General features: G+C 43.9%; 1 protein-coding gene across 3 annotated transcripts in view; it reads right to left on the reverse strand.

Annotated features, from left to right (window-relative positions):
- USF1 (upstream transcription factor 1) overlaps nucleotides 1-25,711 on the reverse strand; it is a 931,515-nt gene that overhangs the window by 458,597 nt on the left and 447,207 nt on the right. For all 3 annotated transcript variants that reach the window (XM_044059392.1, XM_044059391.1, XM_044059393.1), the window contains one exon: nucleotides 2,901-2,959. In XM_044059392.1, the coding sequence (XP_043915327.1) occupies nucleotides 2,901-2,959 (59 nt within the window). The remainder of the gene's footprint in view (nucleotides 1-2,900; nucleotides 2,960-25,711) is intronic.

Raw genomic sequence — 25,711 nt, forward strand, 5'->3', positions numbered from 1 at the left:
GGTGGGTTCCACTGAATCCGGGGCCGTCCATGCCTTCCGTGCCACCACTTCCATAAGGGGGTCGAAAGGCGGAGACACCCAGGAGGTGGAGGGTCGAGAACCAAACACCTCCAGGTAAACCGACTCGTCCTCAGAAGGATTAAGGGAAGACCAGTTCCCCCTCTGTTTGAGGATTTCAAGGATGTCTGAGAAAGAGACATCCTCAGAGGGGGACCTTGGGGATCCTTCCGACTCATCCAAGTCGGTATCGGATGTAATGGACTCAGGGGAGTCCACGTGCTTCCTCTTACATGTCCTCTTGCGCGGAGGTTCACCTGACGAGTCAGGAGAAGCCTCGGAAGAGGAAGATATTCCTAGTGGGGAAACCTGAGGCATTGGATCTCTGGGTCTGGGAGCAAGAGAGTGGGAAGAGACGTCAGCAGGCACTGTAGTGGGAGGAGCTGATGGAGCTGACTGTTGACCATGCCCTGGGGCTAGTACGCTCCTCATCACTTCGAAGGCTCCCCTATGAGACAGGCCAGAGGGCTCCCGCTCTGAAGAAATAGGAACCCCAGGCCGCACCGACAGGGACGGCTCCGAAGCCGATGGGGACGAGCTCATCAGCGCCGACGCTCCGAGAGGGAGAACGGGGTCAGACAAGGGGACGATGCCACTCGCCCCCTCGGAGCCGGCGAGAGAGACCAGGCACCCGGATCCCTCCAATGAAAGCATCAAGGAGAAGATCGGAGCAGAGGACGACAGAGCCGAAGGGGGAGGTATTGGCTCCGACGCCACAACAGTCACGGCTCCGAGGAGCTCCAGCTCCGAACTCTAAGGGAGAGTCGAAGGAGGAATAGTAGGTGGAGTTGAAATAGCCACTGTCTGATGAGACGGGCTATGAAGCATTTGGGCCAGTGCCTGAGACTTTAACAGTCTACTGACCACTCTCTCAAGGTCATGGTCGGAAAGCCTGGACGACCAAGAAGAATGTCTCCGATGGCTTCGCTCCGAGAGCAAGGGTGACCCCGGAGCCGAATGGATCGATTCCAAAGATGGGGATCTGGACCTTTTCCTGGAGATGGATGGAGCCGAAGATATGTCAGCTCCAGCGGAACCGACCAGAGTAGAGGCTCAGCGGTATCGGCCGAGTGGAGCCGATGCTGGAAGCTGCGACACAAGTATCGGCTCCAGCGGGCCGATCTCGCCACAGATGGTGAGCCAGTAGCGAAGGCTTAGGACTGGAGCCGGCGGTTTGGCTGGCCGAGGGCTTCCCGGCACAGACTTGGGCGGGAGCCCTCGGCTTTAATAAGCCCCTTAAGATTAATTTGTTCCTGCGCTCCTGCAGGACTCTTGGGCTGAATGCATGGCACACAGAACAAGAGTCCTGCAGGTGCAGAGGTCCCAGGCAGTAAAACACAAGAAGTGTGACCGTCTGTCAGAGACATCTTCTGACAGCACGAGTCACACTTCTTAAAGCCTGAGACCTTTGTGTCCTTCGACATAGTGCTGTTGAAGTAAAAGGGCACAAATGTAAAAAAACACACAAACACACACGCCCAAATCCACACAAACTAAGAAAAACAGGGATACAGGGGTACAAACACACCACAAACACAGTACAGAATCCCTGTCAGGAATTAGGAAAGGGGCAGGACTAACCTAAAGGGAGGGATGTATAATTTGGGATAAGGGGAAAAGAAAAGGGTACTAACGGGGAAAAGGTTTTAAATTAACCGTTAAGTTAGTCTAAACAAGAAAGGAGTTGGAAAACTAAGTAGAAAGGTACTATATATATATATATAAACTCCAAGACTTACCAAGAGCCGGTAAAAGCGCACCTCGCAAGTGAAAGCGGCAAACGAGATCTGGGTAGTTATCGCCTAGCATCATGGGATATAGGGTTGCCTCGAGCCGGTAAAATTAGCTCTCGAGCTTTAGTAAGTGGCCGAGGTTCAGCTCCGAACCCATCCAGCAAGAATGAAGGCGAGATTGACAACTTAACATCACTAACTTTTCCTACATTAGGATTTTTAGGTATGTGAAGACTCTCTTGTGACAGGTGACACTGAATGGTTCTTCAAGCAATGATCTCTTCCTAAACCTAAATTACAGTCACGGTAGCAAGTGATTAGGGAGGTGTCTTACGTCAACTTGTGTGAGCAGCAGGTGGCCCTATTAAGTTGAATCATTTACTACACTTTTTGATACCAAACAATGTCCCAAGGCAATATCAGGACAAATGATGCTGACCTTCTTTCACTACCTGGAGCCACAGACTTGGTAGGTTTAGTCCTAATCTTTTCTTTCAGCATCACAGATGGGTACTTTCCTGTAATGGCTGCTACGAAGAGTTGTACACAGTAACAACAAAGGGAAAGAACTTGGTGCTGAGGCTGTGACCATGTCCCTAACACAAGAACACGGACAGCAGAGAGAAAGCAGTCGCTTGGAATGTCGTTAATAAGAAAAGTTTGGAACTAAAGAGATTAAAGAGGAAGATAATTAGCTAGACCCATTCTTAAAATCCCTGTAAGCAAGATTTTCTATTTACAGGGCCTTCTTATACTTACTGTTCTTCCAGATGGTGCGATAAAAACAAATGATAAACAAACACATTGCCTGCCTGCCCCTGTAGATAAAACCATTGGAGGGTGCAGTGTTCCTATCACCTTAAATCACCACTAGATACATTACACTACAAAGGCATCCAGACTGTACCTGTCATGCTCATCCACAAAAGTGCACGATCACCAACCCAGACTATACCGGCATACGTACACATCCAGACAAATGCATGATCACTAACTCAGACTGTACCCATCACACTTACTCATCCACGCAAACATACGATCACAAACAACCTGTGCCTAGGTGCCTAACTGTATGAAGCCAAGCTTACTGTACAACATTTATGTGCATACCTTCATTATGCTGGGCTCGCCGTTTGTCATCTCTGGTCCCACGAGGAGGTTCTGCCTTCCTATAGACAAAACAAATGGTCAGATTCACCAAAGGGAACTTCTGTGAGCAAAGCTCTACATCACATACCCCAAGAAACTACTATGCAGCATGCCATAATCAGCTCATGATTTCATAAGCCAGCAAAAAAATCAATGAAATAATTGCATTCGGTTTCAGAAGCATTTTTTTACTTGGTTCTGCACTTGTAAAACAATGTACACATCTTTCTTCACAAAAGGCCATCACCATCAACACTAACCTGAGACCATTTTCAGTAAACAGGGTCTTTGTTTATTCCAACCCTTGCAGAAGATGTTGAGTATCACTGCATAAATGGACAACAGTATTCAACTTGCTGTCTTCAGCAAAACTGGATCAAATGTCTCAGATATTGGACTGGATGTCTGAAAATAAATACCAAACAGCCTAGCACGGTTCCCTGTGGCACTCCACTAATTACAATTTTACATTCACAGAGTGTATTAGCAACTTTCAAAACCTGGGATCTGTTGAACAGGCAATGTGCAATCCAGCGGAAAAACAGAAAAAGAGTCTTGGTCAGTATAAGCAGTGTGAACAGATTGAGCACTGTCCTAGGCTTCTGCAATCTTTTCAAAGAAACGTAATCAGTTCAGAATGCTGGATCTGCCCTTCATAAAATCTACCCATGTGAGGACTAGTTAAGTTGTCTGTACCTGTATCTGTACAAAGGAGTTCTACTATTATTGCTTCTACGGCTTTACCATATAAGGCTAATTAGGCTCATTGGCTTATAATTACCTGGGTCTGTAGAGGAGCTATCCTTGTATTGGGCAAAGTGGCTGTTCTAAACAGATCGGGCACAAACCGAGGAGACTGCCTGAACCGGAACAGTCTTAAGAGGAGGCTTAGACAGTGCATATTTGGCATTTGGAATTAATGAGAATGCAATCTGGTATGTGTCTGGTCCCATGAATTAAGACATTTTTCAGTTTCTGACAGTAGGGTTACCACCTGTCCCACTTTGTGAGGGACGGTCCCTCTTTGGGCAGTTGTGTCCTGCAACAAAAATGTAAAAATGGCAAATGTCCTGAGATTTTAGGGCAAAATTATTTTCTATATTTTATGTAATCGTTGCATAAAAGTTATTCTGTATCTGAAACACCTACATGTTATAAGAAACAGATTAAGCAACTAAAATGCTATAAGAATAAGCTTTTAGTTGGGCAAAAAAGTGAAGTTCTGTCCTTTGTAGTGGCCGTGGGTATGTTTTGGCCTGCAAAATCTCATGTTTGTATCACAATTGACCCACTTTGGGCATTTGAAAAGGTGGCAATCCTATCTGACAGGGATTCTAAGCCTTGTTCCAAACTGATTTCAGGAGAAACAAAATTCTTCATGGATACTGGGGACAATAAAGAGAGTAAATGCAGTAAAATTAGCAGTAAATCTATCTGCTAATGTATTGGCTAAATCCTGGCGATCAGTGCCAGTGATATGGATGAGCTCAGGACATTGCTGGACAGTATTCCTTGACTTCCTGACACTGTACTTTCCTTTGGTAACCCTAAGTTTGTATTCAATGTTACATCTTCTATTAGTGCTCTTAAATTCCTTGCTGGCATGTTTCAGTGTGGTCTTGAGGTTGACCGAATGGCATTTATTGGAACTTTTCATTATTCCCTTCTTTTGTTTCACGATGTATACATACACTGGAGTTCCACCAGGGTGGTTTATTCCGGAATTAACCACTACATGTAGAGTGGATAGGTTCAGACTTTTCTATACAGCTGTTTAAGTGAAGGTTCAATATTCAATTAAGTTTTTCTAGCAACTGGCTTAGACAATTAAGGAGCTGTTGCTGATTCCTGTGATCCAGTGGTACAACGTTTGATCCTCTTAGCTGCCACAGCCTAAATGTGTGACTCTAAGCAAGTCACTTAAGCAGACACAGCTACCAAGCCTGAAAAAGGTCCACAGAGATCAGTGCTCAATCTTGGAAAATAAATAGAAAGAAAAATAAAAAGTACTGGTAAAACTCAGAGGTGAATGTGGCAGCCCTCTCAGCTGGGTCTATTTGCAAGGGATTACTGGGAATTTTGCAGGTCTTCTATAGGCGGAGGTATATTTGCCTTGGAGAAGTTCCCAAGGACGGACTCATTTGATGATACGGTAGTTCAACTAAGCCAGACAGAAGATAACTAATTTGTGGTTAGTTTTAACAAGGGATAAAAGGAAATATGGCATGGAGTACAGGCAGGATTTAGGTTGGTACGGACCAGGTCACGGAGGCTAGTGTCTAGTGGGTAGATTTAAAATTTGCTCTAGCACACTGGTATTAAATTCTAGGAAACGTTTTAGAGAAGAATGTACCACTCACTGCTTGATTAACTGAAGTCCTTTCTGCAACAAGGTATCTGATTTGATATTTAATGCCTCATTGGTGTTAAGGTAACTTCCATGATTCCTGAGGTCACTGCTGGGGATCTGTAGCTAGCAATGGAAGTGTTATTTGGATTTATTAAGAGTGATTTGTACTTCCAGGAGCTCCAAGTTAGGGCCATGGGTAAGCTGATGTGCGTTTCTAACAAAATCACGGAAATATCTCACCATTCCATTTCCCTTAGGTGGGTGCTGAGCTCTGGCTGCGGCCCTGTGCTATGATGCTTTATTGACAATTTTTTTTAAAAATACTGTTTTAGTTTCAGTGACCTACACAGCCTACCTGAATTTTTACTTCAACTACTTCAAATGTGACTAGTTTAGGCAAACCCATCTAGGGAGTGGTCGGGGGGAAAAATCCAACATCACTTCTCTGGACTCTAAACCTAGGATTGGGAAAGTGATTTGCAACAGACATGTGGGTGATGACTTGCTACAAATTTTGTTTCTTGTACTTAACATGACCAAGTCTTCCTTGATGCATCTATTTTTTTTTTTTAACACATAAGAGCAATACAAGTCCCACAATGATGCAAGACTGTGTATGCAACACAATATAATGGCATGTGCACCTCAGAATGAAGATGCACTAAATTAGACAAAAAAAAGTTATCAGATTCAAAAATTTTTGCCTGAAGAATGGATATGCAGGGACTGACTGTCAGGAGACAACAAAGAATATTTAATACAATACTTTCAAAATTAAAATAACATAAAACAAACAAAAAAGTATGTTATAACCAGCCTCAAATAAAATAAAAAAGACAATAACATCAAAACAAAATGATATACTGCTGATGTCTAGTCACGAGCATTACATTAAACATTTTTCCCCAAGTACAAGATTAAATATAAACAAAAGACTGCAAGTTATCTACTTACAATTGCAAGCAAATGTTGTAACAAAAAAGTAAACATGTCACAGATTCAGCACCCACCCTCATGGTATCAAAACTACTGAAGGGCACAAGGGTAAGACACAGTAGAATTTGGAAAGACATGCTAGGGCAAGGGACTGGCCTATAACCTAAGAAAAGTACTATAATGAAAAGTTATGTACTCACCATAAATAGGTATCTGTGTTGTCCATTTTCTTTCCTCCTCACAAATACATCTCGGAATCGACTTGGCCGCTTTACAAGACTTGGGATCTGACTTTCAGGCTCCAACCTCTACCCATAATGTACCATACCAACCTCAACTCCCCAGATCGAGTTTGCTGCCCTATAACTTAAAAGTACAGTTGTGTACACTTACCATAAATGTAGATGTTAGAGTGTATTCACTGTTGCAGTCATCACTTTTGGGTTATCTGCTTGCAGTAGTCCTCAGTCGGCCTGATTAACAAAGTCTTTGGTCCTGCGTTGGTTGTTGTCCCTTTTTCCATGACGTCAGGGGTATAAAATATGCAGCCGACGCCATTGCATCAGTTTTTCTTGCCCCAGATATCAGGTGCCCCCTTAAGATGAAGCAATTAAATCTATAAATATACAAGGTTATACCGCCAACAAAAAAGCAAATACACCAAAAAGCTTTTGAAGATAGCAAAGGAAAGTAGAGGTATATCTAAAAAAAAAAAGGGGGGGGCTGAAGGAAGGGTAACCAGGACTGCAACGGTGAATACCTTGAAGAGGCTGGAAAGGACCAATTCTTAGAGGGCCAGTGCCTACTAAATCTAGGAGGCTGGACTTGTAAGAAATCTTTAACAGTTTGCATAGATTTAGCTTTATCTTCCATCTTTTTAAGAACTTCCTTAGCCTTGTTGCCAAACAGGCGGTCCTGACTTAAGGGAGCATCCAACAATTTAGCTTTAACATGATCAGGTAAAGATTGCTCCTTAAGCCAAGTATGCCTTCTGAGCACAGACCCAGTAACAGCAGCCCTGCAAGAGGCCTCTAAAGAATCAAATCCACACTGCAAAGTATGTTTTCCAACCTGTTCAGCAGAATGCATTAAATCCTGTAATTCTTTATTTTCCGCACAGTCAGGAATCAACATAATTTTATGTTTAAGCAATCCAATAACATGTTGTTGAAATTTTAACATATGCAACTGGCAGTTTAAAGCCCTAAAGGCCAAGGTTGCAGAAGTGTAAACCTGCCCCATCTATCCAGCGCTGTGGAGTCTCTATCAGAAGGGGTAGGATTTTTAGCAGTAGAAGTTTTAATGCCCTTGGGTCCCTGTGAAATAGTCTCTGGATCCGCAACAGGATTTTTAAAAAGGACCTTGTGTGAATCAGGAACCCTGTAATATCTGTCAGGTTTTCAAGAATCCGGGGCCAAACTAGATTCCGAAAAAGCATCATCAACAATATCTAGTACAGGAGGAATAGCTAAAGGCCTATGCTGAGGCAAGAGTAAGAAATCCCTAAGCCTCTTTTTTGAATCAAAAATCCTGGCTTTCCCAGTGAAATGCTCCCTTAGAGTATGTAAGGTTTCTCCAAAAGAAAAATCCTCTGTAGGGGAAGCAGGGGGAATACAGTCCTCTGCATCAGAATCCTCATAAGCAGATAAGGGAAAATCCAGATCAACAGAAGAATGACAAAAATCAGAATCCTGGTCAGAAGATTCATAAACAACTTCAGTCCTAGGTCTCTTAGAAGGGGGAGGCTGGCTTCCCCTGATTAAAGTTAACCACCTTGGATCCCGGAAACTACCGTCCCATCAGTCTGACAAGCCTTATCTGCAAGGCCATGGAGCGTATTATCATAGAACTTATAAACAAAGACATTGGCAACCTTCAAACACTGGACCCCACCCAGTTTGGGTTTGTGAAGGGCCGATCTTGTCTCCTGAACCTGACTGACTTCTTTGAATCAGTCTCCAGAGCCATGGACAAGGGTAAGGTGGTCCACACAGCCTATCTAGACCTTGCCAAGGCCTTTGACACCATCCCCCACTTACTAAGTTGGGCATTAATCCCTATGTCACCCAATGGGTTGCTAAATGGCTTACTGATAGAACTCACACTGTAAAAGTAGCCGACTCCAAATCCAGCTCCAGACAAGTGACAAGTGGAGTACCTGAGGGTTCAGTCCTGGGGCCGCTCTTGTTTGGCATCTACTTCTCTGAAGTACAGGTCAACACTAAGGGACTCTGGCTAACAAAGTTTGCAGATGACTACAAACTGGGAGCCATTATTGAATCCCCAAATGATGTGGATACTCTACAAAAGGGCCTTACAGAAACAGATGCTTGGTGCCAGAGCCATGGGCTCAAGCTCAATACCAAGAAATGTATTGTTATCCCCTTTGGGAATAAACATGTATCCATGAATTACCATATAGGTGGCAGTACACTAAACACAGAAAGTGTGATAAGAGACTTAGGGACACAGGTGGACAGTGGTCTCACCTTCGATAACCACATCGCCACAACAGTCAGGAAATCCTTCTATGTGGCACACCTCATCACGAAGGGCTTTTCATCCAGAAAGAAGGAGGTCATTGTCCCACTGTATTCATCCCTCATTAGACCCATTACAGAATACAACGCCCCATTTGGTATGTACCTCTCAAGACATCTGCAACAACTGGAAAGGCCTCAGAAATACCTCACTAAAAGAATCACAGGCCTAAAGCAGATGCCCTACACTGACCGCCTTAAAAAACTCCAGCTATACTCTGTGGCATATCGTCTACTCAGAGGCGATCTCTGCTTAACATACAAGGCCATGTCAAACCCAGAGCTGTTGGACATGCTACACTTAAGAAATCCCAATCCCTCAGAGCTACACGCTCCAGGGATCTAAACCTTGTCATCACAATAAACAAAACATGCTGGAGGGATAGGTTCCTGACCCAGAGACTCCCCAGACTCTGGAATAGATTGCCCATACATGTCAAGCAGAGTGCCTCTTTGGACCTCTTCAAGAGGAACCTTGACAATTGGATGGGAGAAAGGAAATTCACCCCAGGGATCACGTCAGTCGCCCTGCTAGACAGGGGTCCAGGAAAGTAAATAATGTGGGAAGAAATAGCCAGGGAATTGTTATGGCTAGGATTGTATAGGCCCTAGGGCTGATAGCCTAGTACCAACCTATGAACCTATAAGATCTTCAGCCATTCTTATTTGTTTTTTAGGCACAGGCCTGAGCATGCAGCCTGGACGTCGGTTTTTTAGGCATGGTTCGAGATTTAAGCCTAAAAGATTAAGGAGGCATCGGTTTAATATGCAAGTCCGTAGGCCTGAATACACCCTCAGAAGCCGGTGCCTGCATAGTGGCTCCGGACACATCCGCAGGTTCCATAGTTGAAGCATCTTGCGGCATACCGGACTCAGAATTGGTCTCAGTAGAGGCCTGCGAATCAGAATTAGCGGGTATCAGGGGCTGCGAAAGCACCTCACTGAGTACTGGCGACTGACTTAGGAGAAGCGTCGTTGCCTGTTTTGGACCTCAGCGGCCTGTCTCTGTCTTTATCCTTGCATTTTTTCAGAATCCCGGTAGTCGGATGGCTAACCGAAGACATTTCTGGATAATTAAACAGAGAACCGAAATATTTAGAGGCGAAAATATACCGACGACAGATAGTGTGCTGATTAAATAAAGCACAAAACCGACAGCAAGGTACGTCATGGTCAGGGCCTAGGCAAGGAATACAGTACGAATAAAAATCTTTATGAGGTATTTGCTTTCCACAAGTAATGCAATTATTAACTTTTACTGACATCGGTAAAGAGCAAGAAAAAGTTTCCCCAACAAGGTGCTTAGCTTTAGTTGAAGACTTCAGTTCTGAAACTTGAAAACGAAAATTTCAGGAGTTGGCCGACCGGCACTTGTGAACTGCTTCTGCTTTGGGCACCGCATGGCAAGAAAGACTGATGTAATAGCATCGGCTGCATGTTTTATACCCCTGACGATCTGACGTCATGGAAGAAGGAAAGTACACTTGTGTACACTTACCATAAATGTAAATGTTCAAGTGTGTTCACCGTTGCAGTCATTACAATTGGGTTATCCTGCTGGCAGGCTACTCTCAGTCGGCCTGAATTCCAAAGTCTAGGTCTGGCTTCGGTTGCTGTCGCCACTTCCCCGACGTCAGTGCGCCAGGGGTATAAAAGATGCAGCCAACGCCATTTTCTTCAGTTTTTCTTGCCCCAGATGTCAGGTGCCCCCAGAAGGGTAGGCTAAAAATATGTCAATAAACATGCATGCAGCAAAGTATATATTTTGCCTTCATCTACAAGCAAATACACCATATAGGTTGTATAGAATAGAGAAATACAGATAAGTTCCAGCAAAGAAATGGGGGATGGTGGGTGGGTAACTTGGAGTGCAACAGCGAATACACTCAAACATCTACATTTATGTGTACACAACTGTACTATGTTCTTCATGTTTCACTGTTGCAGTCATTACAATTGGGTTGAATCCCAAAGCTAAGGTTGGGAGGCTGGAGCTAAATAGCATTAGGAGCGGCAAGTAAGTCCTGCAGAACTGCAGTGGCAAAGCCTGCCCTGGATTTACAGTACAGTGGTAGGTGACAGTGCTTTGTGATTGTGTGCATTGAACTCCAAGTAGCAGCCTCTAAAATGTCTTTGGTTGGTACTCCCCTGAAGAAGGCTGCTTAATTGGCTGCTGCTTTGGTTGAATGTGGCCTGATGCCCTTAGGTACTGGCTTGCCATGTTGTGAAGCAGAAACGAATGCAGTGGCCTATCCACTTTGAAATAGTCTGCTTTGAGATAGCCTTTCCTTGTGATCCTGCATCATATGCCACTAGTAATTGCTCTGTCTTTCTGAAAGCTTTGATTCTGTTCAAATAGAAGCGTGGCTGTCTGTGTATGTCCAAAGAATGCAGAATTCTCTCCCCCTTATTCTGTGGGTTTGATAAAAGGTAGGCAGATGAATAGTTTGGTTAAGGGCCACACTGGACACTACCTTAGGCAAAAATGTTGGGTTTGTCCTCAGAGAAACCCTGTCTGGATACAAAATGGTAAAAGGTTCCACAGCCATGAGTGCCTGTAACTCTGAGACTCATCTTGCAGAAGTTATTGCTAGGAGCAGAGCTGTTTTCCAAGATAAACACTTTATATCACCTGTAGCGGCTGGCTCGAAAAGAGGCAGGGTAAGTTTTTCCAAGACATAATTGAGGTCCCATGCAGGTGTTGGTGATCTCCTTGGAGGCCTTAAATTTTTGGCCACTCTGAGGTACTGCCTTAAAGGATGAGAAAAGATTGGTGGCTCTGTATTGTAATGAGCCGAAATGGCAGTGGCATGAATTTTTATAGATGAAAAAGATAGGCCTTTGTCTAGTATCTCAGTCAAGTATTGCAAAATCTGAGGAATGTTTGGTACAGCTGTGTCAATTCCTTGTGCCTGGTTCCAAGCACAGAATATCTTCCATTTTCCAGCATAGGATTTTCTAGTACTAGGCCTCCTGGCCTCCAAAATGACATCCATCACCGCTTTAGTAAGAGGTGTGTTTTGTATGACTACATTATCGGCCATGCTGCCAGATTTAAGGTCTTGAGTTGGCTGTGCAGGATCTGATTGTTCTGCTGGGACAGTAGATGAGGCACTTGAGGTAAGGTCCAGGCTGGGCATCGAGACAAGTTCCTTAGGAGTGGATACCAGCACTGACGTGGCCAGTCTGGGGCAATCAGTATCATTTTTGGCTTCTCCTGTCTGACCTTTAGGAGTACCTTGGGGAGGAAAGGCATATACTGTTAACTTTTTCCAGCTGAAAGATAGGGCATCCACTTTCCATGCTTGTCTATGATAAGTCACTGTGCAGAATCTCCTTAGTTGGCAGTTGTGAGGTGAGGCAAAAAGATCTATGTCCGGGCATCCCCGTTTCCTTGTTACCATGCCGAAGACTTGTGGATCCAATTTCCACTCGTGGGGATCCATGAGGTTTCTGCTTAGTTTGTCTGCCAGAGTATTTATCTTTCCTGGCACGAATTGTGCCTGCAGATGTACTTGGTAAGTCAATGCTGTGTCCCACAAAGTCATGGCTAGTCTGCAAAGGGGGTAAGAATGAGTGCCTCCCTGCTTGTTTATGTACCACATGACCATGGTATTGTCTGTCTATCAGTAGTTGTCCCGGATGAAGTAGGTCCTTGAAGGCTGTCAGGGCATTTTGAACAGCTAGCATCTCTTTTTGATTGATATGTAGAAGCATTTGGTTTGCAGACCATGTGCCTTGAATACATCTTCCTGCCATGTGGGCCCCCCAGGCATAATCTGATACATCCATTGTTAATGTCTGTGTGGCTGGGGGTAGAGTGAATGGCTGTCTTGTTCTGGTGACAGGCCTTCGCCCACCATTGAAGCTCCTGTTGCAGGCAGGGAATGAGAGTAAATACTGTTTCCAGGCTGTGGCAATGTTGAGTCCAAACACTTTTTATGTACCATTGAAGTTTCCTCATATGCAGTCTTGCATATGGAATTAGTAGAATGCAGGATGCCATGAAGTCCAAAGCCTGCAGAATTGTTCTTGCAGATAACTGGGCCTTTGCTGCCAACAGTGTGAAATAGGTAGTCAGTTGTCTTTGTTTGTCTGGTGTGAGATAAGCCATCTGGGCAGTTGTATTTAAGCTTGCACCCAGGAATATTATCTCGAGACGGTACTAGTGTTGATTTCTGTTCATTGACTGTGTACCCTAGGCATGGTAGTAATCTCTCTACAAATGCCAGATGCTGTAATAGAATGTCCTTGTTCTCTGCTTGAATGAGGCAGTTGTCCAAGTAAGGCTATATTTGTATTCCTCTTTGACTGCAGTATGCAATTACTGGTGCCAGGCACTTTGTGAAGACCCTGGGTGCAGTAGACAAGCCAAAGGGAAGTGCAGAGAATTGGTAGTGCACTGAGCCAGCTTTGAATCTGAGGTATCTTCTGCATGTTTGTCTGATTGGGACATGCAGATATGCCTCTCTTAGATCTAAAGTCACAAGCCAAGCCTTCTTGCCCAACATGGGCAGAAGCTGTTGTAGAGTCAACATTTTGAATTTTGGAATATCCAGATATGTGTTTAGAATAGATAGGTCCAGTATTGGTCTCCAGGGTTTGTCCTTTCTGGGTACCAAGAACAGTCTTGAACAGAATCCTTGTCCCTGCTCTTGCTCTGGTACTTGTTGAATGGCCCTCAAGTTCATGAGGGATGAAACTTGTTTTTGTGCCTCTGCCCATTGATTGTGTGGCAGGTCTGGCACACCTTTTGGCCTTGGCAGGGTGTGAAAGTGGAACCTGTAGCCTTGTGATACTATGTTTAGTACCTATTTGTCCTGGGTGATCATGTGCCAATTTTGTGAAAAAAGTGCTAGTTTCCCCCCCAAATGGGCTGCCAAAAGATAAGTGCTTGGTGCTGGAAGGGGAAAGTCATTGAGACTGTCTCCTGTACAGCTGTGATTTTTCCTCTCCACTCTTGGAGGTAGAAGCATCCCATTGTTTAGGCCTGTATGAGCCTTGGGGCTGTGATCTGCCTCTGGGACACCGGCATCTGCCTCTTTGTGGCCTATCTGACACTGGAAAGGACAAATTATTTGTAGGCCAGTTCCTGCTAAATCTGGGAGGCTGTACCTGCAAGAAATCCTTGACTGTTTGCATAGCTTTAGCTTTGTCCTCCATTTTCATCAACACCTCTTCCGCTTTAACACCAAACAAAGTATCATGCTGTAATGGAGCATCTAATAGTTTTGCTTTAACATGATCTGGCAAATTTTGTTCTTTTAACCAAACATGCCTCCTAATGACAGAACCTGTAACAGCGGCCCTGCAGGAGGCCTCTAGAGAATCAAAACCACATTGCAAAGTATGCTTACCAACACGTTCAGCTGCATGCAATAAATCCTGCATTTCTTTGTTGTCTGCAGATTCTGAATTTGTTAACATTTTCTGTTTAAGCAATGACATCAGATATTGCTGATATTTAAGCATATGAAATTGGCAATTTAAAGTTCTTACAGCCAAGGTAGCAGAGGTATAAATCTTTTTACCCCATCTGTCTAGGGCCCTAGAATCCCTGTCACAGGGGATAGGGTTTTTTGCAGTAGAAGCCTTGACCCCTTTTAGACCCTGAGAGATGGTTTCTGGGTCAGGAGCAGGGTTTCTGGGTCAGGAGCAGGGTTTTTATAAAGAAATTTATGTGAATCAGGAACCCTATAGTATCTGTCTGGTTTAACAGGAGCTGGTGGTAAAGAGTCTGGAGACAGACTGGACTCTGAAAATACATCTACAATGTCTAAAACAGGTGGGATAGCAAGGGGCCTGTGCAGAGGCAATAAAAGGAAGTCTCTGAGCCTTTTCTTGGATTCTGAGTAATCTTGGCTCTCCCAGTGGTAATGCTCCCTCATAGTATGCAGTGTCTCCCCAAAAGAATAATCCTCAGGAGGAGAGGCTGAAGGGATAGAATCTTCAGCATCAGAATCCTCATAGGGAGGAATAGAGTAATCCTGTTCAGAGGAGGAATCAGAGGAAACAGAAAACTGGTCTGAAGATTCGTATTCTAACTCTTGCCTAGGCCTCTTATCAGGAGGGGGATGGGAACCCCCGATCAAAGTAATTAGGTCTTCGACCATTTTAAGCATCTGTTTTTTAGGCATGGAGGCCTGTCCAGGAGAATGATGTACTTGTTTCTTTGTCTTTAGAGCTGCTTTAGTCTTTGCCTTTGAAGCTGAAGTAGGTTTCACATATAACTGTGTAGGCCTGAAAACACCCTCAGAAGCCGATGCCTGCTCAGCGGCTCCAGACCCATCTGAGGGAATAGTTTCCGAGTGTCCAATACCTTCAGTTTCCAGAGGCCCAGTCGGCTCCACGTGGGAGTCGGAAGCGGCCTGTGGCTCTGAGGTAGTGGGCGTCAGGGGCTGCGAAAGCGCCTCACTGAGAACCGACGACAGGCCTAGAAGAAGCCTTGTCGTTGGTTTTGGATCTCGGATGCCTGTCCTTTTCTTTTTCTTTTCGTTTTTTGTAAACTCCGGTAGTCGGCTGATACAACGGCATTATATAATTAAATATTCTGCCAAAGTAATGAAATGCAAAATCGTACCGACGCTTAATATTGCGTTGGATAAATCTACCACAAAACCGACAACTAGCAACGCTATGGTCAGGGTCTAGGCAAGGAATACAGTAAGAATGAAAATCCTTATGAGGTATTTGCTTCCCACAAGAAATACAGTTATTAACGTTTTCTGACATCGGTCTAAGCAAGAAAAAAATTTCCCCAACTGGGTCTTAGCTTTAATGAAGACTTCAGATCTGAAATTCGAATTTGAAAACTTTAGGAGTCGGCCGGCCAGCACTTGCGAACTGCTTTTGCTTCGAGCACCACGCGGCAAGAAAGACTGAAGAAAATGGTGTCAGCTGCATCTTATATAACCCTGGCGCACTGACGTCAGGGAAGAGGCGACAGCAACCGACGCCGGACCTAGACTTTGGAACTCAGGCCGTCTGCGTGTAGCCTGCCAGCAGGATAACCCAATTGTAATGACTGCAACAGTGAAACACGATGAACATTCATTGTTTACAGACTGTGTGAATGTTGACTCCATAAACTTTTTAGGTACCATTGAAGTTTCCTCATATGCAGTCTTGCATATGGAATTAGCAGAATGCAGGATGCCATGAAGCCCAGAGCCTGCAGAATTTGTCTTGCAGAAGACTGGGTTTTTGTTGCCATCAGTATGAAGTAAGTAGTCAGTTGCCTTTGTTTGTCTGGCGGGAGGTAAGCCATCTGGGCAGTTGTATTCAAGCTTGCACCCAGGAATATTATCTTTTGAGAGGGTACTAGTTGTGATTTATTTTCGTTTACTGTGTACACTAGGCATGTTAAAAGCCTTTTCACAAATGCCAGGTGTCGTAGAAGTGTCCTTGTTCTCTGCTTGAATGAGACAGTCGTCCAAGTAAGGATATATTTGAATACTACTTTGTCTGCAAAATGCAATTACTGGTGCCAGGCACTTTGTAAAGACCCTGGGCACAGTAGATAAGCCAAAGGGCAGTGCAGAGAATTGGTAATGCATTAAGCCAGCCTTGAATCAGAGGTATCTTCTGCACGACTGTCTTATTGGGACATGCAGGTATGCCACTTTTAGGTCTAAAGTCACCAGCCAGGCATTCTTGACCAGCATGGGCAGAAGTTGTTGCAAAGTGAGCATTTTGAATTTTGGAATGTCCAGGTATATGTTCAGAATCGATAAATCCAGTATTGGCCGCCAGGCCTTGTCCTTTCTGGGTACCAAGAACAGTCGAGTAAAAACCTTGTCCTTTTTCTTGTTCTGGTACTGTCTGAATGGCCCCCATATCCATGAGGGACGTAACCTGTTTCTGTGCCTCTGCCCATTGTTTTTTTGGCAGATCTGGCCAACCATTTGTCATTGGCAGAGTGTGGAAATGGAATCTGCATCCCTGTGATACGATGTTTCTCCCTATGGGTGCTGCCAAAAGACAAGTGCTTGGTGTAGGCAGATGGAAGTCATTGGGATTGCTTTCTGTAGGTTTGCGCTTTATCTCCTCCAGATATGGAGGTGGATGCGCCCCATTGCTTTGACCGGTATGAGTATTGAGCCTGGTACCTGGAACCCTTAGGGCGTCTGGATTTGCCCCTTTGAGCTCTGTCTGACACAGGAAAGGACCATTTTTTTGTAGGCCACTGTCTACTGAATCTAGGTGGCTGCACTTGTAAGAAATCTTTAACAGTTTGCATAGACTTTGCTTTGTCTTCCATTTTCTTTAAAACCTCTTCTGCCTTGATACCAAACAGAGAATCATGCTGTAAAGGTGCATCTAGCAATTTAGCTTTAACATGATCAGACAAATTTTGTTCCTTTAACCAGGCATGTCTCCTAATCACAGATCCAGTAACTGCGACCCTGCAGGAGACCTCTAAAGAATCAAAACCACATTGCAAAGTATGCTTTCCAACTTGTTCAGCTGCATGCAATAATTCCTGCAATTCCTTATTTTCTGCACATTCTGAAATCAACATCATTCTCTGTTTCAGCAATCCCACAACATGTTGTTGGTACTTAAGCATATGAAATTGAAAGTTTAAGGCCTTGATTGCCAAGGTTGCAGATGTATAAACCTCTTTTCCCCATCTGTCCTGTGCCCTTGAATCTCTATTGGAGGGGGTAGGGTTTTTTGGTGTTGAGGCCTTAACTCCCTTTGGACCCTGTGAAATAGTTTCCGGATCAGCAGCAGGGTTTCTAAATAAAAATTCATGAGAGTCAGGGACCCTGTAATACCTGTCAGGCTTACTGGGAGCCGGATTAAGGAGTCGGGGGTCAGGCTGGACTCCGAAAACACATCATCCACAATGTCTAAAACAGGGGGAATGGCTAAAGGCTTGTGCTGAGGGAGAAGAAGGAAATCCCTAAGCCTCTTTTTTGATTCCGAGAAGTCTTGACTCTCCCAGTGAAAATGCTCCCTCAAAGTATGCAAGGTTTCTCCAAATGAATAATCCTCAGGAGGAGATGCAGATGGAATAGACTCCTCAGCATCAGAATCCTCACAGGGAGGTAAAGATAATTCCTGATCAGAAGAGGAATCAGAAGAAATAGAAACCTGATCTGAAGATTCATAGTCAGTGTCTTGCCTAGGCCTCTTATCTGGAGGGGGATGGGTACCCCTGATCAAGGTAATAAGGTCTTCAGCCATTTTGATCATCTGTTTTTTAGGCATAGAGGCCTGTGCATGTGGCTCAGGCATCAGTTTTTTAGTTTTAGAAGATGTCTTTGCCTTTGGTTTTGCAGCTTTCATCGGTTTGATATAAAAATGTTGAGGTCTGAATACACCCTCAGAAGCCGGTGCCTGCTCAGCAGCTCCTGACCCATCCGAAGGAGATACATCTGTCAGTCCAATACCTTTGAGTATCTTGCAACATGCCGGACTCCATATGGGTGTCAATAGAGGCCTGCGACTCGAAGGTAGTGGGTATCAGGGGCTGCGAAAGCGCCTCACTGAGTACCTGCGAACCAGCGATTGGCTTAGGAGAAGCTTCTTCATCGATTTTGGATCTCGACTGCCTTTCTCTGTCCTTTTCTTTGCGTCTTATGTACTCTAGTAGTCGGATTGCTATCCGACGACATTTCTGGGTAGTTAAATCTGTTTCCAAAATACTTAGATGCAAAAATATACCGACGCTTAACAGTGCATTGGTTAAATCTAGCACAAAACCGACAGCCAGGCACGTTGTGATCAGGGCTTAGGCAAGGATTACAGTATAAATGGAAATCCTTATGAGGTATTTGCATCCCACAAGTAATACAATTATTAACTTTTTCTGACATTGGTAAAAAGCAAGAAAAAAAAGTTTCCCCAATGGGGTACTTAGTTTTAGTGAAGACTTCGGTTCTGAAACTCAAACTCGAATATTTCAGTAGTTGGCCGACCGGCACTTGCGAAATGCTTCTGCTTTGGGCACCGCGTGGCAAGAAAGACTAAAGAAAATGTCGTCGGCTACATGTTTTATACCCCTGACCACCTGACGTCATGAAAGAGGAGACCGCAACCGACGCAGGACCCAAGACTTTGGAATTCAGGCCGACTGAGGGCAACCTGCCAGCAGATTACCCCAAATGTAATGACTGCAACAGCGAAACATGAAGAATATCTGTGGTGGTGTCTGTTTTTATAAGCAGTTGTCCTGGAAGGATTAGGTATTTGAAGGCTGTCAGAGCATTCTGTACAGCTAGCATCTCTTTTTGATTGATGTGCAGGAGAATTTGGGCTGGGTTCCAGTGCCCTGAATACATTTACCTGCCATGTGTGCCCCCCATGCATAGTCTGATACGTCTGTTGTCTGGGTTTGGGTGGTGAGGGGTTGAGAGAAAAGCAGTCCCTTGTTGTGGTTGCATGCTTCTGCCCACCAAAGGAACTCTCCCCTTAGACAAGGTATAATTGGAATCACTGTTTCCAGGTCCTGAAAATGTTGGCATCAAAGACTTTTTAAGTACCACTGAAGTTTCCTCATATGCAGTCTTGCATATGGAATTAGCAGAATACATGAGGCCATGAACCCTAGGGCTTGTAGTATTTTTCTTGCCGATAGCTGGGTTCTGGTGGCCATTTGTTTGAAGTAGTCTGTCAGACAGACCTGTTTTTCTGAAGTGAGAAATGCCTTCTGGGAAGTTGTGTCCAAGCTTGGTCCCAGGAATACAATCTTTTGACTGGGCACCAGTTGTGATTTCTTTATATTGATGGTGTACCCCAAAGAAGAGAGAAGGCTTTCCCAGGAATACAATCTTTTGACTGGGCACCAGTTGTGATTTCTTTATATTGATGGTGTACCCCAAAGAAGAGAGAAGGCTTTTTACAAATGCCAGGTGCTGAAGTAGCAATTCCTGACTATCTGCCTGAATCAGGCAGTCGTCCAAGTATGGGAAAATTGGGATATTTCTCTGCCTGCATTATGCAATGGCTGGAGCCAATCACTTTGTGAATACTCTGGGCGCAGTAGATAAGCCAAAGGGAAGTGCAGAGAACTGATAGTGCATACAGCCTGCCCTGAAGTGTAGATATTTTCTGCATGACTCATTTATGGGGATGTGCAGATAAGCTTCTTTTAAGTCTACAGTGACTAACCAGGCATCCTTGGCTAGCAAAGGGAGAAGCTGTTGCAGGGGAAGCATCTTGAATTGTGGGACCACCACAAAGGTGTTGAGAGTTGATAGATCCAGGATTGGGCGCCAAGAGCCCTCTTTTCTGGGCACAAGGAAAAGTCTGGAGAAGAAACTTTGCCCCCTTTGTTCTACTGGAATAGGTTGAATAGCTCTGATATTGAGCAGGGAAAGTACCTGCTTTTGAGCCTCTGCCCACTGGTTTGGGGTTAGGTCTGGAAACCCGCTTGGGGTTGGCAGTGTACGGAAGTAGAATCTGTACACCTGGGATACAATGTTTAGGACCCATTTGTCCTGAGTAATAGACATCCATTTTTTTGCATGAAGGGCAAGTTTAGGGGCACAAGTAATTGGGGCAGGGCTGGGCAGGATAAGTCATTTGGAACTTTTTCCATAAGAGGGCGGCTTACCACTCCCTGTTTTAGAGGTGGGGGCACTCCATTGTTTAGATCGCTGCATACCCTGAGACTGTATTTCCCCTGGGTTTGGTCTGAGAAGGCCTGGAAGGGGCTGGAAAGGACCAGTTTTTTGAAGGCCAATGCCTACCGAATCTAGGTGGTTGCACTTGTAAGAATTCTTTAACAGTTTGCATAGATTTTGCTTTTTCTTCCATCTTTTTAAGAACCTCTTCTGCTTTGGTGCCAAATAAACAGTCTGGTAATTTGGATTTGACATGTTCTGGCAAGGTTTGTTTCTTCAGCCAAGCATGCCTTCCCAGTACAGACCCAGTGACTGCAGCCCTGCAAGATGCTTCTAGGGCATCAAAGCCACACAGCAAAGTATGCTTACTAACTTGGTTTGCAGAATGCATTAGCTCTTGTAAATCTTTATTTTCTGCACAATCTGGAAGAAACACCATTTTTTGCTTAATTAGTTCCATAATATGCTGCGGGTACTTCAACATGTGAAACTGACAATTCAATGCCCTGATGGCATGAGTTGCAGAGGTATATACCTTCTTACCCCATCTGTCTAAAGCTCTGGAATCCCTGTCTGAAGGGGTAGGATTTTTGGCTGTAGTAGCCTTAATACCTTTAGGTCCCTGGGAAATGGTCTCTGGATCCGCAGTAGGATTCTTGAAGAGAAATTTGTGGTAATCAGGTACTCTGTAGTACCAGTTAGGTTTCCTAGGGGCCGGGGGTAAAGTATTTGGACAACATCCAGGACAGGGGGTATAGCTAGAGGCCTGTGCTGATGCAACTCTAAAAATTCTCTGAGTCTCTTTTTGGACTGAGGGTAGTCTTGGCATTCCCAGTGGAAATGCTCTCTTAAAGTATGCAAGGTTTCACCAAAAGAAATATACTCTGGAGGGGAGGCAGAGGGAATGGATTCCTCTGCATCTGAATTCTCATAAGATGACAAGGGCATGTCCTGATAATCGGAAGGGTCTGAGTCATCGGAATACTGGTCTGTAGAATCAGAATGAAACTCAATTCTTTGTCTCTTAGCAGAAGAAGGCTGGCTTCCCCTAATTAGGGTAATAAGGTCTTCAGCCATTCTAAGCATTGTTTTTTGTGACATGGGAGCTTGAGAATGCACTTTGGTTGCCATTTTTTAGGTGTAGTGCGTACTCTGGGCCTTAGAAACTCGGTAGTTTTAGCTAAAAACGAAGCTGTCAGCTTAATTCGAACATCGGTAGGTTGGAATACACCCTCAGAAGCTGGTGCCTGCACAGCAGCTCTGGACCCATCCAAGGTAGAGACATCCTGAGGTTCCATATTCGAAGAAGCATCTTGCGGCATACCGGACTCTGAATGGGTCTCAGCAGAGACCTGCGAATCTGTAGAAGCGGGCATCAGGGGCTGCAAAGGCACCTCACTGAGTACCAGTGGAATGGGTTAACGGAAGCGCCGTTGGCAGTTTTGGACCTATGCGGTCCATCTCTGTCTTTATCTTTACGTTTTTTCGGAAGATCGGTAGTCTGATGGCTTATCGAAGCCATTTCAGAATACAAAGGACGAGAGTGAAAGAATTTAGCAACAAGGATAGCCAGACGGCAAATGGTTTGGGTGTTAAAAGAGGTACAAAACCGACAGGGAGGGATGTCGTGGTCTGGGCCTAAACAGGTAACGCAGTAAGAATGAAAATCTCTGTGAGGTATTTGCTTTCCACAGTCAAGACAATTGTTAATTTTTTCTGACATCGGTTAGAACAAGAAAAAAGGATTCCCAACGGGGTACTTAGCTTTAGAAGACTTCAGGATTACAAACTCGAAAACAAAACTTTCAGGTAGCGGCTGACCGGCACTTGTGAACTGCTTCTGCTTCGGGCTCCCGCTCGGCAAGAAAGACTGGTGTAATGGTGTTGGCTGCCTGTTTTACACCCCTGATGACCTGACATCATGGAAGAAATGACAGCAACCAATGCAGAAATCCTAACTCTGGTATTCGGGCTGACTGAGGGCTACCTGCAGGCAGATAACCCAAGTGTGATGACTGCAACAGTGAAACATGAAGAACATCATGCTGTTAGTATAAGGGATTGGGAGTCTGGAAGAGGCTTGTCAGACAGATGGAAGAAAACGCTCTTTCTAGGGTCTGAAGAGAGAAAGCTTCTCTAGATGATGAAACTACAGCAGAAGAAACCCAACTCTTCTGGGCCAATATGAGGCTATGAGAGCAAGTTTAGTTTTCTGCAGGAACTTTATTATAAGTGGAAATGCTGACAGGTGTAATGAAGACCGAAGAAACCACTGCTAGGCCAGATTATCCCAGGAAAAGTGCCCCTACAGCATACCTCTGAAATCTCAACTGTTACTGAATTTGCAGAATGTCCCTGATTTTGCCTCATATTTTTGCCTTGCTCCTCAAAATGTTTGATTTTCTGGTAAATCACTGAGGTTTATAGTCAGTCAAGAATGCCATACAATAAGAGGTTTATACTTGCTATTGTTTAGAAAATGCATGTTGACTTAAAAGCTTTTGTTCTACTAAAGTTTTAAATGAATTAGAGCAATATTTTAAAACTGTCCCTGATTTTGATCCTCTCTCACATTTATTCTTAGATATGTCCAGAATTTTTAAGTAAAGAGGTTGAGAGGTTTGCCACACAGGAGAAAAGACGGAGAAATATCAGCTGCATTTGATATCAGTCAGGGATTAAAAGAGAACATAGCATGGCTTTCTCTAGTGATGGAAGATATCAGTCATTGCTGGCCTTAAGGGTTACTTGTGAAATGTTAGCAAATATCATCTGAACTTGCACGACAGACAGTTGACTTGACCAAGATTATACATTGCTGTCAGAAACAGAGGAGTTTATATGGCCCATTCCCATAACCTTATAGCTCCTCGACATAGGGGGGCAAGATTGGGATCCTCCTGAATGTCTACGTACTGATCCACCACCATGGTGTTGCAGTGGATGGAACTCATACCCTAAGGGAGGGGGGTCCTGAAGAGTTTGCAATGAGATAAGGAATGCCATGTTATCCAGAATACTAAAGCACAGACAAGCCCCTCCTAAAATTTACCCCACTTCATAGCAGAAGCATGTGTGGTAAACACCATAGTCTGGGAGGAAGGAAATAAAAGGACTGCCCTGGGACAGACTGTCTGGAAGAAGACTCCAGAGTAGATGCCGACAGCAAACTTGTGACATTCATACTGGTTGGGACATTAGGTCTGATATTTGAAGTTTCTTCTCTTGGTCTTAATGATAATAGCCTACAAAGGGGGCCAAAAAGACCACTAAGGAAACAAGCACACATCACTGTTGCAGTATTTAAAGGATGTTGAATGCTAGACTGAAGTTAAAGAATTCTGTATGGTGGAAGTTTGACAATGTAGGTCTTTGTATCTAGGTGACCACTAATGAAGATTTGCATTTCCAATAGCTCTATTTGTCACTCTGCAGTGTTCACTGACACTTCCAAGGAATGGAACAACTGCTACAGACAGTACCTTGGTTTCACCAGCAATTCTCTTGCCAAGGCTACTATGAGCTAGTCATCCAGGTAATAAAATTATCTTATCCATGTCAGTCTAAGATGAGTTGCAACAGCTGTCATACATTTGGAGAACACCTTGGGGAATATGGTGAGACCAAATATGGGAATATGAACTAGTAATGACTTGCCCCCATCCTACAGTTAGTAACTTCTTGTACTCCCTGGCAATTTTTACGTGCATGCAGACATCCTGAAAATCCAAATAGCACATCCAGTATCCTTTTTTCAAGGAAGCGAGTAATGACTCCATCATGACCATCAAGAATCTTAAATTTTTTACATGCAACTTACACTACATAGGTCTAATCCGGTCCTTCATCTTCTTGGGAACCAAAATAATGTTAAACAGACTCTGGTATTTCACTGGTCTGGTGAGACCTCTTGAATGGCTCTTAACAGAAGACATTCTAGCTGTAGTCTGGCTAATGCCTTTTTATGGGGTGGGACTTATGGAAGGAGCCCTGATGTGGACCATAGAGGAGATATAAATGGGATGTTTTAGCTCTAGGTGCTACCTCCCAGACTCGTCTGTCTTGTGTTATGGCCTACAAGCAGGCAGGTGCAGGGAGACTATCTATTTTCAGACAATTGTGCAAGTCCTTTGGAACTTTGGTAGTTGAACTCCAGAAGAAGGTGTGGGAAAAAATAAATAAATAAAAGTAATGCACTCACCATAACTTTCCATCTGTATTGTCTATTTTCACTCTTCCTCAGTTTATTTATTTATTTTACATTTGTTGACCGGGATAGTCCGTCTGTGTGTAAGCCCATTTTCAGCTGAGTCCCGGGGAGAAAAGCTCCAATAAAACAAGAACACTGACAGGTACAGTGTTGGTTTTACATGGAATTTAACAGAAATATCTAGAGACAATAAAGTACAATCTACAAAGAAGAAAGTTATTAAAATATAGTAACTATATATATATATATATATATATATTTTTTTTTTTTTTTTTTTTTTTTTTTTGAGGCAGGGGTCCATCTTTAGTTGATCATTTGAGTATATTTTAATACGTGTACATATGTATACCCTTACAAAAAAAAAAAAAAGAAATTATCAAATTATACTCTTATTGTAGGCAGCTGATAGGTGGTGTTAACAAGTGGGAGTGGGGTATACATGGAGACTATAAAATTTAGGAGATGAAATTTGATGTGGGCTTATGTGGTATTAGCCTTGCTTGGTGAAAGAGCAGAGGCAGTTGTTAGTGAGGTGGTCTTTGAGCAAAGTTTTGAACTGGTGTAGACTGGTAGCATTTAGGATGTGGTGAGGGATTGAGTTCCAAAGTTTAGAAATGTGGTGGGAGTAGAGGGTGTCCTCAGCTTTGTTGTTGCTTTTGGATACTTGGAGGAGTGTTTTGTGTGAGGATTGGAGTTGCTGAGTGTTGGTATATGGTTGGAGTAACTGGTGTAGGGCTGGGGTTCTGTTGGGCTGGTATACAAGTTGGGTATAGGTTAGTTATTGGGGGAATTCTAGCCAATTTATATGTTGTAGGGCAGAGCAGTGGTGGGACTTATATGGGGAGCTAGTGGCGAACCTGGCTATTTTATTGTAGGCTGATTCAACTTTGGTAAGGTCAGTTTTGTTAAGGTTTGTAAAGATGGGAGAAGCATAGAGAACAGTACATAAGAGATGAGTCCTGGCGATGCTTAGTCTACAATGGCTAGTTAGGAAAGGATTAATTCGGTAAAGAGAGTTTAGTTTGATGTGCATTTTTTTAATGGTTTGAGAGAGGTGTAGGTCGAATTTTAATTTATCTATTGTGACACCTAGTAATTTGGAATGTGAGCTGGTGTTTGTAATCATGTTGTTGGAGGAGTGGATTTGAAAAGTGGCTGAGGGA

Source organism: Protopterus annectens, chromosome 17.part0 (assembly GCF_019279795.1).
Source record: "Protopterus annectens isolate FY-2018-M chromosome 17.part0, PAN1.0, whole genome shotgun sequence".
NCBI lineage: Eukaryota > Metazoa > Chordata > Ceratodontiformes > Protopteridae > Protopterus > Protopterus annectens.